Raw genomic sequence first — 20,835 nt, forward strand, 5'->3', positions numbered from 1 at the left:
CACGGAAACTTTGGCCTTTCATAGTTTAATGAAATTATTAGAGAAAGATGATTCGTTGTTCCATTTTCGACTCTTAATCCTTCTCTGAATTGAGTTCCCCCCTCCCCTCCCGCGCGAAGCGCGGGAGCTTTGTCGTTTCATTAAATTATAAGGGGAAAGGAGACGATTCTTTGTACCATTCTCGACTCTTAATCCTTGTCTGAATTCAGTTTTTCCCCGCCCGCGCGTAGCGCGTAAGCTTTGACGGTTCATTTCATTATTAGAGGAAGAAGACTAATCGTTGTTCCATTTTCGTCTCATAATCCTTGTTTGAATTCAGTTTTCCCCCTCCCGCGCGAAGCACGGAAGCTTTGACGTTTCATTGAATTATTAGAGAAAGCAGGCGCGGATCCAGGATTTCTTAGGGGAGGGGGCCCAATTTTTTTTTTTTTTGCTCCCGAAAATTTGAAAAACGCGCCGGCCAAAAATTCGCTCAGTGGTGGGGGGGGGGGGGGGGGGGGGGGGGGGGGGGGGGGTAGTGAGCACATTTTTTTTTTTTTTGATCCTCAAAAAATTTCAATTTGCACCCCTCCCCCCCCCCCCTTGAGCGCCAGGGGGGGGGCCCAACCCCCAAAAAAGGTGAAAATCACGTGATTTTACAAGATTTTTTTCTCAAGGGGGGGGGGGGCGGCCCCCCCCCCCCCCTGGATCCGCCACTGAGAGAAAGAAGATGATTCGTTGTTCCATTCTCGACTCTAAATCCTTGGCTGAATTCAGTTTTTCCCCGCCCGCGCATAGCGCGTAAACTTCTGACGTTTCATTAAATTATTAGACAAAGAAGACGATTCGTTTTACCATTTCTTGTCTGATTTCAGTTGCCCCCCTCCCGAGCGAAGCGCGGAAGCTTTGACATTACATTAAATTATTAGAGAAAGAAGACGATTCGTTGTACCGTACTCGACTTGTCAGATTTTTTTTTTTTTTTTCTTTGTCTGCTCCTTTTTCGTCCTATGTCCTCTTCCTGCCCCTACCGCCCCTGGCTACGCGCCTGCTTTTAAGGGAAAATAAAAAACAATCATGATTGTGATAGCACACAATTAGGTTAGTAGAAATGAAAGGGAGAAAAGATCTATTACACTAACCATGGATAAATCACGGCCGGGAGCGTCATATCATAGTTTTGTGTTATCGGGCGAGGGCCGGGGCGTAGCAGCCAAGCAAGATTTTGAAATGTTGAAATTATGCATTCTAGAAAATTCCGCTATATTTCTTTCTAGCTATATTTCTAAATTTCCTGGGGGACGTGTCTCCCTATCGGGCCCAGGATTGCCGCCCCTGTCCATGATTACTACCAACATGAGTTCAAATACAAACACGAGCGAGTTGGTATGAGCTGAATCCAAATGAAGGGCAAAATAAGGGCAAAATAAGAGTAATGAAGCGGCCCAACCGTTAATTTAAAATTTGACTGTTGAGTATTTAAAAGACATCCAAAATATTGTGCCCTTTTCAAATTTCTCACTAAAGAGTGATGACCTTTGTAGCGCAGGGGGCTGTTTTTTACGTTTAACTTTGAATCCGCGGCTCGAGATTTTATGCGGCCGGCCCGGCCCCCTCTAGTCAATAACGTTTGCCAAACCTTCTGGAATGACCCCAAATCTCCCGATTACAGTTCTCCCTTATTCGTCGTTACTGTCACTTAGCGCCATTTCCTTGTCTTTCCCACTTTCTCACCGAACCCCCCCCCCCCCCCACCCACTTACTGTAGGGTACGCACATGTATGTTCCCTCTCTTTGGAAGCACCCTCTATCTCCGGTGTAAGTCAGTACGGGCCGGATTTGTGTGTATTACGGGCCGGACTTTGTTGCGTGAAAAGTAACTCTTTATCGGAAATTTGGGAACACATATTCGGTCCCTCCGACCCCGGAGTGGGAGGGAGGGGGAGGGGGGGGGGGGGGTTGGGCTTTCTTCTTTATCTTTTCTTTTCTCTTTTCTCTTCTCTTCCTTTTTCTTTTCCCTTCTCCTTTCTTTTCTCTTCTCCTTTTTTTCTTCTCCTCTTCTCCTTTTTTTTCCTCTTCTTTTCTTCCTCTTTTTTTCTTCTTTTTTTTGCGCCGCCAATAGGGGGGCCGCGGCCGTTTCGGCCCCCCCCCCTGGATCCGCCACTGATCTTATCCCAAAACTGATAATTCCTTTTCCTTTAACAACATTGAATATAATTATATAGGGAGATAATGTTAAGACCATGATAATATCAATAATTAAATCGATGCACATCGTCTCACTGGAGTATTAGTGCAATCGTAATACTCATTCTTCCTTCAGACATAAACAATATTGATCAAAAAGTATATTTGGAGTCATGGGAGAGCATAATTATGAGTTCGGCCATTGATTGCAAACAAATATATTTCATACTATCCATGCATATCATATAATGCATAGCAGATAATTATGATGATTATAATCACAACAAAATCATGGAAAATACGCAACCTATTATTAAAGGCACATTCAGCACTAGTCCACCACCTCCTGAAATATGCGACTATCATAATTACAAAATTTACGCCACCCGATAGTGTCCTGCAATAATTGTTCTTGAGCTGATAACGTCGAAAGTTTTGCTACTGCTTTCTTGACATTTTCATTGGCAAGTAGATATGGGTTATGGTGCTCAAATTAACAATGATGAAAATTAAAAAACGTTTTGGACTTGGGATGAAGTGGTTTTGTTCCTCTTCCAGTCACCTGCATCTAATATATTCGAAAGTCAAGAGTCTCTTATTGATTGACTCAAAGGAACTTTCGAGTGTTTAAATTGTCTGACATGGTTTTAATTAACACGAAGCAGGCGCATATAGGCCAAGAGCATTAGTTTTAACATGGTCATTTTCCATAACAAGCTGATTTTTTCAGGATAGGTCCAGGAATATGTCTAGAATAACATACTAAAATTCCTCATGAATCCTCCTTGAGCGTTTTCCGCAATCCAAGATGGCGTCCAAAATGGCCGCCATTTCCTGAATTTCTTATAGCTTTGCAACTAGATAACCCAAATACAAAATTTAAATGTCTAAATATATGTTTTTCAGCATAAGGAACTCAACCAAATACTTATTAACACAATTTAAAACACACAAGTAGCAGTAAAACCACTTGAGCCCTTCCCGAAATCTAAATTGGCACCCCAAATGGCCACCATTTCCAATTTTATCTCATTGTATTAAAGTAGATAAGTTATGAATGCAATCAAATGTCTATACTAGAAAAGCACCATTGTAATACATATCAGTACAAATAAACCTTTCAATAACTAAATACTTCTTATGCATAAAGTATACACACACACACACCCACCCACACCCACCCACATACACATATGGCTGCTTCCACCATCCTCAACAATAGGGACTTTTAGATTGAGTGGACGAGAACACGACGAACACCGACTGATCATGCGTGTCAACGTACTTAACTGCCCATGTTGACTACAATTAGAAATCTTTTAGATTGCACTCAATGATATACATGCATGCAGGAAGTAACACTATGAACATCACAGACAAAGAAAGAGGACAAAATATCCAGTTCCTCATTCTACCCTCAACAAAAGAACATATCCCTTCACTGCTATTATGTAAAAATGTGTAGAACAGGTGATTATGCATGTGACACCTGTTCTACACATTTTTTACATAATAGCAGGGAAGGGATTTTCCTTTGTCTACCTGTGGAACTGTATATGTTATGCGCACGCGGCATAGCTAGTACCTTGAGCATGTAAAGGCGCTATATAAATATCAATATGTACTAGATTTAGGAAAATCAAGGTTGACGCATTCTCGATCATCGACTGAGACGACGTAACGCATGCGCAGTGCCTTAAAATGACGTCACACGTTGCAGTCAAACCTGTTGACGTGCAAATCTAAAAGTCCCTAATATCAGACTGACAGTGTGCAATCATGAAGAGTCTTCAACATTAGATGGAATTGAAAATGGAGACACATTAGTACCAAGGTCGCTAAAGCATTTTATACATAATGACTGTAGATAGGTGCGGTATGGATGTTGCTTTGCTGCAGCACTAGTTGGAGGTAGACTTTCTAACTGAAAGGATGAACTCAGAGAACTGCGACCAATTGCCCGTTTGTATGCAGTGTGACGGTAGTCATCAAGATATTCAAAACTGCTGGCCGCATAAAGGCTTCCCCAGCTCTTTTTTTAACCTCGTCATGGTGCTTCCACTGCGAATGTATCAAGCAAGTCATAGTCAATATTGCCGAAACCGTATTACACCCTGTCACAGCATAAAGACACATCAGGCGATTTCTAATGACATAACCTGCGTCTATGAACAAGGGAAGGGGCACCTTAAGACACAATGCAGGCTTCAGTCATCCGCCTGGGTGGGAGTCGAACCCGGAATCTTTGGTTCGACAGACGGACGCTTTACCGACTGAGTCAACTCGCCTCCTGCATAGGTTGACAGTTGTGGCCAAACAACTGATTGCAGCAAGCGACCACCATCTTAAACAAAGAGACCATTTCTGGCAGGTTGGATTGCTTGGTGAACGAATTCAGCAGGAGACCTAGAGAACTCTTTGTTGGCTTTCGCATCACCCCACCTCTGAAAGGGAAAGTGCCTGTGTGCAAAGAACTAATCCATCTCAGTGTTGTTATTCAGGAAACATGTGATTCTGTTGAACAGTAGTGTTGGGTTGACTTTTTAATATGTGCTTTGTCCCCTGATTTTCTCTCTCTTACTCTTGGCACCAATGGTCTTTACCTTGTCCTTACGATGTACGTAGCTTGATATCTGTAAACTTCCTTCCATGCATTTGTTTCGGATGCCGCTACTAGGCCGATTCGTACAGGTTAATGACAATTAACAGATGAGCCAGAGACGATGCCAGTTGACAAGGAGACCAGGCAATTAGTATCAAATCCAGCAAATAATGATGTGCCTGCAACCATCAAACAAAGATACATCTATCTTTATTGTCTCTTGACCTGGTACTTTGCTGTATGTCTTTATGCTGCTCTGATGTACCAGTGTGTACTCCGGTGAACTGTTCCAGTTCATCACAGGTATGAACACAGCGAGGAAGTGCATTAACCCACTTAGCCAATGTACTGTCTGTGATTCCACGTCCACGAGTCATTTCTCTAGATGTTTTCAGCTGCCGCATCAGGAACTTTTCAATGGTCTGATCAGAGGAGTTTCCACCCCAGAATGAATCCACATGGCGGATGGTGAATTATCACTTTTCTGCGACTTGTGTATATTCATTTCCTGGCATGGTTTGCTCTAGAGCTTCCATCTGTTGTAAATATAACCTGGCAGATTTGACATAGGGAAGATGTCCAGCCTGCAGCATGGAAATGTTGTATCATTTCCCTCACACAGCTGAGATGGTCCCCTGTCCTTTCAGCTGGAATGAAACATTGCAGAAGAGACACATAATTGTCGGATATACTGCAACCAAAGTTATCCTATCCTACTTTGTCCTGCTGCCCGGCAATGAGTTGTGAAATGATCTGACTTTAACTGTTTGACACACTCCTCAGGTACATCAGTCACCTTCGTGTCCTGGTTGAGGAGTGCACCATACATATTTGCTAAATGGTCCTTATCTATGCTGTCTAAGATGCCAGGTTTACCCATCAACAGGCCAATGAGGGCAGCTGAAGTAAGAATTTGAGCACGAAGAGAAGGGGAAAATGCATGACCAGATTGCATATGTATGACAGACCCTTTGGCGTACACTGTCTCCCATAGCTCTGCAAGCACACTTCCGCCCATGACGTGGCCTATATGCTGCCAAGATATGACATGAGGAGGTGAAATCCACCAAGACGGACAATTACTTTTCCTAGGTCTTGAGAAGAAGCTACAATCTCTGCTGCCTTGATGTACGAGGGCTGGTTAAATGTTACTGCACATATTCTTAAGTTATGTTTTTCACATTGTGAATGTGCAAAGTATAGTGCCGTGTAGATGGTACTCGGATAAAAGGGGTCTAAATTTATGAAGGGCAGAGTTTCAATTCTCGTACTAGTCACTCTGCATGGCCACTTTCATGAAACCACTCCATGAAGGACATGTTGCTCAAGTTGTCTATCTGTTCACGTGAGCCACACTTCCGGTGTTATACACAGCTATTCCAACAATATTAGCGACAGAAATGACCTGGTCTACTAGCAGTGATAATACGGCATGTGCTATTGAGGTGCATTTCCTGTTTGAAACCGTGTGACTTTTGCCTTTGCGACATTGGTACTAATGTGTCTCCATTTTCAGTTCCATCTAACCCGGGCATCTGACGTTGAGTACTCTTCACGGTTGCACACTGTCAGTCTGATGTTGTTGAGGATGATGGAAGCAGCCATATGTGTGCGTGTGTGTGTGTGTGTGTATGTGGGTGGGTGTGTGTATACTTTATGTATAAGAAGTATTTAGTTATTTATTGAAAGGTTTATTTGTACTGATATGTATTTCAATGGTGCTTTTCTAGTATAGACATTTGATTGCATTCATAACTTATCTACTTTAATACAATGAGATAAAATTGGAAATGGTGGCCATTTGGGGTGCCAATTTAGATTTCGGGAAGGGCTCAAGTGGTTTTACTGCTACTTGTGTGTTTTAAATTGTGTTAATAAGTATTTGGTTGAGTTCCTTATGCTGAAAAACATATATTTAGACAATTAAATTTGGTATTTGGGTTATTAGTTGCACAGTTATAAGAAATACAGGAAATGGCGGCAATTTTGGGCGCCATTTTGGATTTCGGGATGGGCTAAAGTGGTTTAAAGCTACTTGTGTGTTTCAAAATTTATCAACATATATTTTAATGAGTTCCTTATGCTAGAAAACATATATTTAGACATTTACATTTTGTATTTGGGTTATCTAGTTGCAAAGCTATAAGAAATTTAGGAAATGGCGGCCATTTTGGACGCCATCTTGAATTGCGGAAAACGCTCAAGGAGGATTCATGAGGACTTTTAGTATGTTATTCTAGACATATTCCCGGAGCTATCCTGAAAAAATCAGCTTGTTATGGAAAATGTCCAGGTTGAGGCCTATTTTGACCTAATGCTCTTGGCCTAATACGCAGGGGGGGGGGGGGGGGTCGAACACCCCCTCAATTTTTGTTTATATGTGTGTGTGTTGGAGGGAACTCCCCCCCTCCCCTTATTTTTTTTAATAACAATAAATACACAACAACAAAAAAATGAACGAAATATCGGTTACCCCGCCCCCCCCCCCCCCCCCCTCGAAAAAAAAAAACACGCTTACGCCCCTGGCCCTGACACGAAGTAAATTATGTTGGTGATAATGTAGTCTTATCTGCTTACGGGGCTCAAGTGCCCAACATTAGTGGCGGATCTAGGGGGCCCGGGCCCCCTCCCGATTGAGCACACAAAGTAGCGCTTTTACCAACCTCCCCCCCCCCCCCCCCCGATTATTCGCCGGCTGGCTGATTCGGCGGTAAATATTTCCTCTCGAATTAGGGGGGGGGGGAATAGTGCTCCTTACCCCCCCCCCCCCCCCCCCCCGATTATCCGCCGGCTGGCTGATTCGGCGCTTAATATTTTCTCACTAATTGGGCCCCCTATTTGGCCACCTCCCTTGTCGCCGGCTGGATCCGCCCCTGCCCAACGTCAAGTATCTATCAATCTGCTTCTGATTATCTCTCGCTTAGGGTCTTTTCGTCCCGTCTTAATTGTTCCTGTCCCTTTTTCTCCTCCTCCTTCCCCTCTTCATCCTCCTCCTACCTCTTCTTCTTCTTCTTCTTCTTCTTCTTCTTCTTCTTCTTCTTCTGCTTCTTCTGCTTCTTCTTCTTCTTCTTCTTCTCTTCTTCTTCTTCTTCTTCTTATTCTTCTTCTTCTTCTTCTCCTTCTCCTTCTCCTTCTCCTTCTCCTTCTTCTTCTTCTTCTTCTTCTTCTTCCACTTCTCGTCATCCTCCTCCTTCTTTTTCTGTCTTTATTATTTCTTCTTCTCTTTCTTCTTCTTTATACTCTACTTTCTTCCCCATCTTCTTCTTGTTCTTCATCATCATCATTATCATCTTAGTCCATGTCTTTCTAGTTCGTCCGTATCTTTCTTTGCAGAAATAGGAAAGAAAATAGATTATCACCAACACATTAGCATAAAGATAAACTCAAGTTCTGGTAAAAAAAAAGAAAATTAATTCTCACAGAATCAAACGAAACTTACACTGAATGTTCAAGATTACAAATAAATGACATGTGCCAAACAATTTTGGAAGAAAATGTATACTGGCTGAGTAATGAGCATAGAAAGACAAAGAAATCAAGGTAGTACTAGCCCCGACACCATGTGTGTTGTCCCATATATATAGCTTTCTGTGTACAGTGCTTGTTACTTTACCAAGACTCGGTCAAATTTATTATGATTTTGATGACTCCAGAACCTTGCAGTGCACACCAATACTTACATGCTACATGATCAACGGTTTCTGATCCTTTCCACACCTTTTCTTTCACAATGCAATCGCATTACCAGTATTAAAGTTTATCCATAAGGTTCGTATTACGCTGTTAATTAAAACCATGTCAGACGATTGAAACACTCAAAAGTTCCTTTGAGTCAATTTTCAGTTACCTGTATCGAGTATTTGCAAATCCCCTTCATTGATTGGCTCAAAGAACTTTCGAGTGTGTTTTAATCGTTATAGACATGGTGATCTAATGATCTAATTAACTGTGCTAGGTGAGAACTTCATGTTGTCGTGGTGGTGGTAATCTTGTCTTATCGGCTTATGGAGGCACGAGGATCTATGACGTCAAGTACCAATTAAGATATTAATCCATAATCATCTTAGCAGAAATTACCACACGTTTTCCGTTTTCTCGTATTTCTTCATCCCGAATTAACACGATCGAAACCAGTTTCTAAAAATCAACTCAAGGGCGATTTCGATACTTTTAAAGATACTTTGTCCCTTTTGCAGGCCAAAAAAATGAAAAGGTTAAATTCCAATAGTATTTGAAAGATAATACTAATTTAGAGGGTTTTTTTGCCTTTATTCAGATTTTCATATACAAAATTATAAATAAGAACATAATTTTTCTATTACAGTATACACATAGTACATTGCCTTATAATTTAATATAAACACAGACATTTTGTTTTCAAAATGTTTTTCATAAGTATCGAACATGATATAGATATTCAATCGAGTATACAAATTGTGATAAAAATTATTGTACAGTTTGGGAGAAAACATAGATTTTTCAATAAAGAAAAAATTTAGTGGAGGTTTTTAACTATACTGTTGTAATTAAACAATATATTAAACAAACAAAAACAACGATAATAGATAAGTGTCAGGACCAATGAGAGATTGAGGGAGTAGGCAGGAATTACAAATATATGCATGGCGTAAATAATTTTTTTTTTTAATGTCGCCCTCTGTCGGATATTCCAAATGAGCTTATTTGGACGTTGCAAAATCACTGAACTCTACAAAATGCGTCCTTTCGCTGCTGGGAGGAAGGAGGGGGGGGGGGGGGGGCTGACTTCACTTGCCCAAATATCAACTTTCTGTTTTGAAAATTTTAAAAGCGAGTGAACAGAGCAAGAAAGCAACAACAAAAACACACAAAAGCTCTTTCTTTTTATAGTGACCGTGTTTCTGTCGTCGACCACCTCGCTGCTCAAACTATGTGAAAGTTGCCCAAATTTAAACTTATTGTAGCCTATAAATACCGGTGTCTCTAACAGTAAAATGGAGAAGGGGATAAAGCCTCGGCAGTTATGTTAATATATTAATCAATATTTACATATTAGAATGTTCATTTCGTAGCTACATAATTTTAATTAATGAGGTAAATCAAATAAGTTATAAGTTTAAAGCCCCATTGTCCTACTTGTAGCTACTTGCTCCCTCTATATAGAAAACTTCCCAATCGGTGCCGGTTGGTCCCCCATGATCCTCTTTTCATTATGTTAGTTGAGAGCTGAGTTAATGAGATAGCCACCTGTCAGTGACCTCGCTGTGTGGTCTAATCCCTTCTGGCCCAGTAGTATTGACGGTCTTTAAGGTATGATAACAAAAATCAGGCCATTTTGCCATTATAATATTATCATTAAAATACGAAATGTCCTGACTTCTCTCCTCGCTTCCATGTGATTTCATGGTTAGGGCTGGAGAAATTAAGACATTGTTAGGGCCTTTTTTTTTTAGTGGGATCGTTATAGACCTTGTTACGTCGATACATAGAAAATGTAAAAAATACAAGTTAAAACAAGATTGTCATAAACGTATATGTTTAGAATGTGAACCACTTCTATTATTACTAGGCCTTTGGTATTATTAATTTTAAGAAAGAAAAGGAAACCTTATGAATATGATTTGTGGTGTGCTTGAATAGCATGTTCGACAGCCATGAGTGTTATACAAGAACCCACTTTTATTATTACATATAAAATGTTATCATTATTCTCATTAAAATAATTACTATTTTTATTATTACTATCGTTATTATTGTAATTATTATTATTATTTTGATGATGATGATGAGGATCATTATTTTCTTATTATAACTATTAATTTAATTATCATTATTATTATCATTATTAACATTTGATAGACTAGGTCCGTTCTAGCATGTCTGTCGTGAAAATATGAAAAGGCAACTAATCAAATAAAATGTCTATATCTTCACCACTGTCGAGATTGAATTTATGTGCGTAAATAATAGCACAAAACCATAAGTTGCAAAACTCTTCCTTGCACTCGCATGCATTCATGATGTCACAATGATGATGAATATGTATTAGACTTTATGCGCATGCGCGAAAGGCCCGACCAGTACCAATGTGCATTTCCGGCCAAACTTCGAAATCGTTGAAACAACAAAAGATGAGCGACGACGGTGAAGATGCGAGGCCAGAGAAACTGCGTAGAAAATCACATATTTTAGCTGTTTGTGATGTCTTTTGAATGCAAGCTAGGCCATGAAAGTCGACATCGTTGACTTTTGAAGGGATTCTCTTTCATAATACTCTAGGAAAGGAAGGATTTTGGAATTACAAGCAATTTTGTGAAGAACTACATTGCACTGGAAGTACACCTTTCACTGTAATTTGTTCAGGCCAGCGGGAGACCGTGAGGAATAGGCCAGTCTTCGCCTCGATCGCGTGCTGAAATCAACCAAGCCAAGATCATCAGTCCAAAAGTTATCGATGATATTTTACAGCAAGTTAATAGTACTTGAATGGTGTTGTTGCATTATCAGCCATTGTGATGTCATGGGGATTTACAAATCAAGTCAATAAAACTGAAACTGAAAAAATTCGAAGAACTGAAGGAGTGGAACACAGTCACAGGGAACAAGATTCAGACAACCTAAGTTAGACAGAACTTATTTTGTGATTTTCTAAAAAGACTGATGCCTCTTCGACAAGTGCAAGTCATGAATAGATCACGAGTGGTTCCAGATGGAACTACAAAGAGATACAGAGAGGGCAACTTTCATTCTTCTTATTCAACCCTCAACGAACTTGGAAGGTAAAACATGATTTTTTTATTATGTCAACATTTTCCTTCTAGGCCTAAAAAGTTAGATCTAAGTTATTAATACAAATACAATGTATGATGTAGATCTAGACAACTAGACCATGCCTCTAACTTAGGCCTCTTCGTAAGATTGTAAACATTCAAACAAAAAATCAAGGCATCTTGTAAAAACTAATTTTAGTGAAAAATATGTGATTTTGTGCATAGACTAGATCTATTGAAATTATGCAGAATGACAGATTATTTGTGCTTGCACATATTTATACACTGTACACATGTACATGTACAATGTACACGTACACTGTACAGGTTGTACATGCAACCAACTTTTCACTATTAACTACCGGTATACTGGATATACTGAACATGTAGGATGTTGTGTGAGGAACTTTTCCTCTGACACCACAACAACATGTACTTGTACATGTACATGTACATCTGAAACTCTGAACACGGAAATTCAGAATCCTCTTGGAGGAGAGCATCATGAGACAAAATATTATTCAAGCAGACTGATTTTTCTGTCCAGTTTTGTACAGACTTGCCTTTAATTTTGTAAATAGTATTCTGTGTTCAGCTATCAGTCAAGTTTAGGTTATCATTGCAAAGCCTACATACTGTACAATGTACTCGTACACCATCTTTGCCCATACTGTACTACATGCCTGTGCCTGTGGTTTGAGTCGAGCACCTCCAAGCAAGTTTATGAATCGGTCCATTGATGCCGAACTTCACACTTCACAGACAAAGAAGTTCATGCACAGATCTTAACCACAAATGAGGCTCTCATCTCCTGGCAATACAACAAATACAGATGGCCCTCTCAGGAGTCTCAGAGACTTTAAATCCCATCATAATGCAACAAAGAACTGCTTAGTTACAGTTCAGGAGGGAGGGTAGGATGTGGGGTGTAGAGAAGAGGTGTGCATTGTGCAGGGATTAAAGAACAAGAAAGTAGGTCTGCACGTTCAAACAAGTATACTTTTGAAGGTGACCGAGAAAAAAAGAAAGAATGATTGAAGGAATTGTGAATCCTACATGTACATCAGTGAATTATTAATGGTATCATAATATTTCAAGCCTTTGCTTTGTACATGTACAGTGTACATGTACATGTACATGTATGTACACTGTATTTGCTTTGGCAACCCTGGAACACATTTACCCAGTACATGGTGTAGTGTTGTAAGTACTAAGTACCAGCACATATCATCTCGCTCCTTAATGATTCATTATATTAATGTGGCACCTTTTAGTCTGCTTCTGGAATGCGAAATTTTCGCAAGATGAAATTTACACAATTTGGCACCATAAAACATTTAAACAATGTGATAAAGAGAAGTCCAAAAGTCCAACTGTAATCCTGTTTTCTTTTTCTGTTTGAAGTAGCTAGGCCTGTGCTGAACTTGAGCTGCGCTGGCAGCGCAGGGATCTTTAGCTAGTCTTTCTCACTCAGACTCACTGGCACTATAAAACCTTTGAGGCCTTTTCACAATGTAGATTATAATCTAAATGCAAGGAGTGCAATTTTATATGAATACAAGATTTTTTTAAAGTTGGTGCACTTTATTGTTTTTGAAAGATACCGTAATCCTTCTCATCAGAATTGATGTTTCATCAGATCCTGAAACAGCTGAAAGTACCGGTATGCTGAAAAAGCAAAGTGCCATGTTTGGGACCAGCTGAGGTCTGAAATACAAGACTAATATAAATTGGTATCCTAGCCGTTCCACATTGAACGAGCGAGCATGGTGAGTCATCGTTAGTTACACGTTGTATCCCAGGAGTGTTGTGAACTTTGTTTCCATTCAAATTTGAAAAAAAGTGCATTTTTGCCATTCTTCGTTGGTGTACCTGGGACTCTATTTTTACTTCCATGGTTGAGCTTATTTTGATCAGTAGGGTCGGGTTGTAGTGAACAGTGTGGGGTTGCTTTTGAAAATATATGATATAAAGAATGGAAAATGTTATTAGGATGGAAGAGGGAGACGATTGAAAAAAAAGAGTAAAAGCTAGTCTTGCTACAGTAGCAATGGAAGTTTTTAACAAATTATGACTATTTTATTCTTGACTAAATGCTCATAGACCAACAGTGTACAATGTAGGCCACTAGGCCTTACTGGTACATTTATCTTTTGTACTGTTATTACCTTGCAACTTTACCTTGCATGTATCGGTTTACTGTACATGGACATTTATGATTGTATAACATTCACAATAACATTGATTTCATGGTCACTCTTCTACGTGTATCAGTTGTATTTCTGTACTGTACATGTAGTCATGTACATGTTTGAACATTACAAATAGACCAGGCCTACACTGCATTGTAACAAACAATACCCAGGCCTCACTATCAAAGAAACAATCAATATTTTCTCAATAACTGTATTCAGCTTTATTGATCTATTGGTACCCATGAACAATACCTTTACCTGATAACACAGAGTTTTCCTTGCACATGCAATTACATACATGTACATCGTAAACATACATATTACATGTACATTATGTTATTCAAACAGAGAACCGAAACTGTCAAATCATGGACCATAGTTTATCTACATACATGTATTTAAACTTTAAGCCAGACAAGGAGTCCTGAAAGTACAAGGTGTCCTGGTAATACAAGGTGACAAAACTTCAATGTTAATTTTGTGTCTGCGTGTACTACATGTAGCTTAAACTGAGGAACTCCATTATTCGCTCGTACAGTGTACATGTATGCAGGTTGTACATGTACATGTACATGAAGTTTTGACATTAACCATATTATCGCTTTGATTAAATTGAATGTAGGCAATCACAATTTCGTAGTTAATAACACAATAACATTCAAGTTTATATCAAAAATGATAATAATACTACTGTACATGTACATGTACATGTATGTCTTGTTTACCCAGGGTGGCCTCATCAGTATTAAAACTATTGTCCATGTGCCTGAGGGCCATGCAATCATTTCAATTTATTTAAAAATTAAGTAAGACCGTAAGCAAAGCTCATTAGTTCATGGATTCTTCTTACATGTGTAACCATAACAATAGCAAGCAATAAATAAAGCAAATGAGGAAGTGAAATTGATACAAGATTGACAACTAGCCTGGACAATGATCAGGCTACTTGCAAGTGCAGTAGGTCGACTTCAGGGAATCTTGAGCAGAAACCCCTTCAGATGATTCACAATAGTCCATCAAGATCGAATCCAAAGTCTGTCCTTGTAAAATAAATATAGATCTACCAATGAATGTACATCGTATGTACTATTTATACATTTTATATTTGTAGAGACATGTATTTTGTAGTACGACAAATGTGAGGCAATAAAATGTATCATAAATTCCATTATTTATAATGATGTGATTGAAATGATATACATGTAGATGTGATCAGTCTGATCACGTACAGTGCATAGACTACAAGAATTATTATTTTAAAAAAATAGAAGATCTGTGAATTCTTATCAATATTTGCAATTGAAACTGTTAGACACAGACAGGTACTACCGTACTAGTGTACACATTTTGTTGACTGTATTTTGAGCAGTTGATTCAGGACTGAACTGACATTAGCTCGAAGTTACGTGTACATGCACACGTATTGTACATCAAACATTGTGTGGAAATCTGGAATGATTTCATTAAAAAAATAATGAAGAACTTACATACATGTATCTACAATGAGTGAGATAAAATTTAAAATTGTCTACAGAAAAAAAAACTCTGCAAGCATGTTGGCTTTATTTTATTGCCTGATTTTAGAAAGTTCATCATGACCTCCATACTTTTAGTCTTTAGTAACCAAGCACAACTGACAGTTGGCATGCAATATTGAATTCTCTGGCAGTTTCCTTCAAATTAAGAAGAAAGAAAATAAGAAAGAGAGAGAGAGAGATCTGAGATTATTGAACCAGGAAACGCATTCTGTTCATAAAGAGGTTGTGAACTGTATGGATACAAGGGTCTTAACCCTGCTTACCCACGGATTAAGAAGAATATTTCGTAAGAGATACAGTATATGTTCAACCATGTACAGTGTAATGCTCCTTTTTATATGCTGTGCAGTGTACATGTACAATGTAGGTCACAATGCACTAGTACATGTAGGCCAGATCCTGTATCGGTTTACTAACTTACTAGTATTGTTTAATGTTGTATTTTGAAAGTCCTGGTAGTCCTGTTGAATCACTCTTTTTTCTTCTTGAAGAAAAGAATGATTTTCATTGTGATACAAGAATGCCCTTGATGCAAAACCCTAGCTGCTACCTGTAATTGTGAGTTGTATTCTACTTTGGACCTCCATTTCCATTTTCCAGTCATATTACTTTCAGTATGAGGAAGAAAGACTTGTAAGATGTTTTCAGATTGTAATGCGCACTTTCAGTATCACATCACCTTGATGATACCCATGTACAGTCCATCATTTATGAAACCCCTCTCATTATCTCAAACAGTTGCAATTTGGCATAAATAATTTTAGTAAAACCTAAAGTTGTGCAATTTAAGGGCTCATCACGATCACGCAATGGACCCCCCCCCCCTAATTTTAGAAATTCTTCACCTACCGGTACGTGAACAATACAATTATGCATGACTACAGTTGGTGAACACATTTTGCCCTAGACATGAATGTTATCGTTTTGAGCAACCATAGGGTTCTTTCAACTGCCAGGAAATCGCAGAAAAGCTGGGATACTGTAAAGTTGTCCTAATCTCCAACACCCAGCTGACCCTCAAATTCTAACCCCGGACCCCTATAATTTCAAGATTTTGAGCAGAGGGTTCTTGCTTTCAAAACCTCAAATTTTAATCCGGTCCCCTGAAATAAAAAAGTGAGTACAGACACTGGCTCAAAGTATACTGTAAGCATGTACACTCTCGGCCGAGACATGAATGTTATCGATACAAAAAAACACAGGGTTTTTTCCCATTCAGGCTGCCAGGAAATCGCAGAAAATCTAGGATAGAGGGAGTTGGCGTAATCTCCAACACGCAGCTGATGTCTGCATGTCAGTTCTCTATGGTGCTGTTGCTATGTGCACAAATCTTTATCTCTGTTTTTGAGTGATGTCACCAAAGTGGCAGCTTATTGCTACCCAACTAAGAACCACAAATTGCTTTTAAGCTTCTTAGACTTCATTATTGCTCCAGGCAATTTCTCGATGGTGTTTGACTTTAAGGTTTCTCTATGGTCTTCGACTGTAAGGTCTAGGAATTGTTATGGATATTCTCTTTTCTGTTGTAGTGTTGCATGGTCAAATCTGCTTTAGCTTTAAAGAGAGAGAGAGAGGGGGCTCATGAACAAGCTACACCAAATTGTTTTTTGTTGTTGAACTTCTTTTTCTTGTGGTCTCGTTTTTCAATTATCTCCCCGCTTTGAAGTTTTGTTTATTCAGTTTTTGGTGACAATAACCGTCTTGGTACATGCTCATCTTGTAGTTTTACACAAGTTCTTTCATGATCGGTGTTGCCATTTAACCTTGTTTGCGTGAGCTTGCACACCTAATCATAATCTTTTCTAGTTTGCTGAGAAAACTTGTACGGCTTGACCCAAATGGTTCTGCGTCATTGAAGGCTGGCCCCAACTGGTCAGTTTCCAATGGTCAGCCGGAACGGTCAGCTCCCCTACTCAACAATCCTTGTCCACTGTCCCATTGACTGGAATAAATTGAAAGACCACATTGGACCTTGTTTTGTCTAACACTATCTTTTTGGCTTATTGGTTTTAATAGAAAGGAGTTTTATTTCAGTTGCTGACATAATATTATATTTGAATGAATTTTGTTCTAGATGATTACTGTAAGCCAAGGACACGCAACCTGTCTGAAAAGTATTGGTTCAGCATCTGCAAAATAAGTGCAAAATAATTATTTTTTAATTTGTTTTCAGGAGCGCTGTTACAAACACTATATTTGCTTTAATAGTAAGAGTGGATTTTATCGTGGTAATTTTGATATACTTTTTTTATTTTTTTTTATTTAATTAATTTTTTTACTAGAGCCCCTTTTATTTTTTAAATAGTTTTTTTTTTCAGAAGTCAAAAAGAACTTGTGTTCTTGAGCTACATGTACAGCATTGTACCAGGACAGTAGCCAGAAATGCACTTCCATTGGGACTTTAAGGGTACTATTTATAAAACAGTGTGTACAGCACATTGTGCATTTCTGGTCCCTTTTTTGTGGAGGTGTACGGGATAGGTGTGAATTTAGAGTTAGCAAAACAAACCCTTTTCCCAGTCTCCTTTCACAGAGTGTTGTGGCATCAAAAGGTTGCCATGGCTACTGGTTTCGAAAGTAACACTGGATCTTGCAGATTGGCAACCCTCTGAATAGAAAAGGTAAAATGTTTCTCAGGCAGTCGGCCCTCTTTTTTAATTCTTTTCTCTGGTGTCTTTCCTCCCCCGGCATTTTTTTTTAGAGAAGTTAGGAAATCTGCCAAGGTCCCAGGTACTGAACGGACTTTTTTTCTTCTGCTCTCCCTCTCTTCTAAATGAAAAAGAAATGTTGTTAGTAGTAGTTCATTGCATTTTTACTACCTTCAGTGTTTTTGAGAATATTTTGGATGCCAGTTGTTGCCCAATGTTGACAATATGTCTTTGGCCTCTCAGGGAAGTCAGTGACTTTGCTTAGCATACCGTTGAGAATCACAGGTCGGTCTCCTCTCATACCAGAAGACAATACAAATCACCCTAATACCATTTGTAAGTGGGGTGGAGGGGGCGGGCCTCTCACAAATTAAGAGGTTCTCGACCCCATCGGAAAAACAAGTTCGGAGACCCTCGGTCCTCAAGAAATACGAACGACTAAAGACCACCAGACACAGGAGAGATTGAGAAGAAACGGATTAATGCAAATTTTCAAGCCATCTTTTGTCCAGAGGCACTTGATCACTGACTCTCAACAATCCTGATCTTATTTACTACCGAGTATCTCAATTCTCTAGTTTGTTTTGTGATCATTTCCTTCTTTGCAGACTTGGTTTCTCTTTCTTCGTAGAAGAAGACCTAGGAGAAGTCCGAGTAAACACCTTGTTGACTGTTTAGGAGGAGTATGTTTGTTTCCTGGTCAGTGACTGCTTTAATTTGCTTGAAACAGTCAAAATTTGTTGTTGTCAAGAATTTACACCGTCCTCGTCCTTCAAGAATTTTGGATGCCCCCTACCACTATCGAACTACTCTAGTCTTGTACACAAAGCCGAGTCTCATTACGAGGCATACATAATAATGAAATTGAAAGTGGGGCAAATAAAGGATGGTCTAATAAGTAGTTGTAAAAAGCTGCTTCTGAGAACTGACTGAAAGAAGCATAAAAGGTATTGACAATGTTGAATTTCCCTCATTGTTTCTTGATATCTCGTCTCAGGTCCTTGTATTTTCAGGCGATAATATAAACTACATTTTGTACATATATACCACTGAATTGAAATGAATGATGTTCAAACTTCAAACAGGTAAATAACTGTCCCTGGTTTCTGATCAGGTTTTTGTCCAAAATGATGTGCAAAGTGAGCAAACCACAGTTTCATTATTGTATACAATGGTTTTAACTTTTATGGCAGTTCCTCTTGCGACTCCTCATCAATTTCCTACTTCAACAAAACTTAATTAAAAACCCAACACTTTATCTCAGTGCCCTATCCCTAATCCTAACCCTGAATTTATTTTAAACATAAAGCACAATCGCAACGATAAAAGTTTGTTACTTCACTACGTTTTTCATATTATACATGAAGGTCTATGAATATGTAAGGCATAATATACAATGTATGCTTGCCTAATACCTGAGTTACTCTCGATCCCCACAATACCCTTTTCTCTTTAGTATTTGATTGATCCTTGTCTAAACTAGAGCCCCGGCCTCATCTACATCTAGCACATGATTTATGACTCATTCCCCAAGCCACCAGGCGAGGGAGACAAATTTTCCACCTGACATATGTTTCCGAGCAAATGAATATCAAATTCATCCGGAAAAGCGTCTCCAGAGAGGCAGAGACCCTAGCTAAGCGAATTAGGAGGGGGGTAATCCTGACTTGATGTGTGCATTTGGTGTGATAAAATGTACTCGCAGTTGTTGGTTCTTTTGCCCTTGGGAAATAATGGAGTTTTCACTGTATTCATTCTAAGAAATTGTCCACAGAAACAGGTATTCAAGCGGATGGATAAGTGGCATACATGTACTCATAAATGCTCGTCTTGTCTTTGGCTTGCTTATGCATAAAATCAAGTGCAAATTTATTACATTAGACAGTTCGAGTATGAAGTAAAGTGACATTTGTAACTGATTGAGTTTGCGTTCTCAGGTTGTACCTTCCGTGTAGCGATTTGTCACTTTCTTGGAATAATCACCTCCTAGTTTCTAGTCAGCTATAAATAGTATACAATTTTGTTTCAGCTTCACTCTACAAGTAATGTACATGTATACATGTAATGAAACAAAAAATACTGTAAGTGAATTCAAATTGTTTTATAACATAATGAAAGGATATATTGGACTTTAAGCAAATAATGGTTTATATGCTGGGTATACACAGCTGCATAATGATACCGTAATTATGCTTACAAAATTACACAAATGATTGATTTAGATCACCTGTTATTGTTGCGGTTTTCTCTTTGTTTGTCATTGTATTGTGAATCACACATGTTCAACTATTGGACCAGTGCATATCACACCATGGCATTGCTCTATTGAAAATAACCCACTGTTCCTGTATTACTACATGACAAAATAATACCAGTTCATACAAAAACACACGCTAAAGCGAAATAAAACTGGCGTACCGGTACATGTACTGTATTAGAGCTTCACATCTATTGTAGTATTACCGGTATACGTTTGTTTTTTCTTGTGCACAGTTATTTTATTCTTTAATTTTTTAATCCGCACTTTCTATTAATTTAAACATAAAATATCTTTATCTTGACACAAAAGTTGTCTTTTAGCGATTTACCACATCATGTAAAAAAAACCTTCAGAAAAAAAGATGACTGTACCAGGTGTGATGGGTATTCTTGCCTTCATGGAGAGTCTTGGTCAGGTGACTGGATATTGATCTGGTGATTGGATCATCATTGATCATGTGATTGGATGTTGTGGTGAGATGAGTCTGCCAAGAAGGAAAGCTCTGAGGGTCGTTCTGTGGCGCAATAATGACATCACAATCCATTGTGGCAAACCAAAATTGATTTTGATATTATTCTCTTCAGGCCCAAACTCAAATGCCACTGTACTAGTCCATATGTACCTGACCTGTACTTTGGCCTACATGTACATGTATTGTACATTTTGAAGGATCGTAG

The 20,835-nt window shown here is 38.9% G+C and overlaps 1 protein-coding gene across 1 annotated transcript in view; it reads left to right on the forward strand.

The window, feature by feature from the left end:
• Positions 1-10,850: 10,850 nt before the first annotated feature.
• The window catches only part of LOC582485 (serine/threonine-protein kinase 17A), a 53,042-nt gene continuing 43,057 nt past the window's right edge, over positions 10,851-20,835 (forward strand). The window contains exon 1 of the mRNA XM_030990659.1: positions 10,851-11,526. Coding sequence (XP_030846519.1) covers positions 11,408-11,526 — 119 coding nt within the window. The 5' untranslated portion in view covers positions 10,851-11,407. The remainder of the gene's footprint in view (positions 11,527-20,835) is intronic.

This window comes from Strongylocentrotus purpuratus, unplaced genomic scaffold, assembly GCF_000002235.5.
Source record: "Strongylocentrotus purpuratus isolate Spur 01 unplaced genomic scaffold, Spur_5.0 spur5_scaffold_19, whole genome shotgun sequence".
Lineage (NCBI taxonomy): Eukaryota > Metazoa > Echinodermata > Echinoidea > Camarodonta > Strongylocentrotidae > Strongylocentrotus > Strongylocentrotus purpuratus.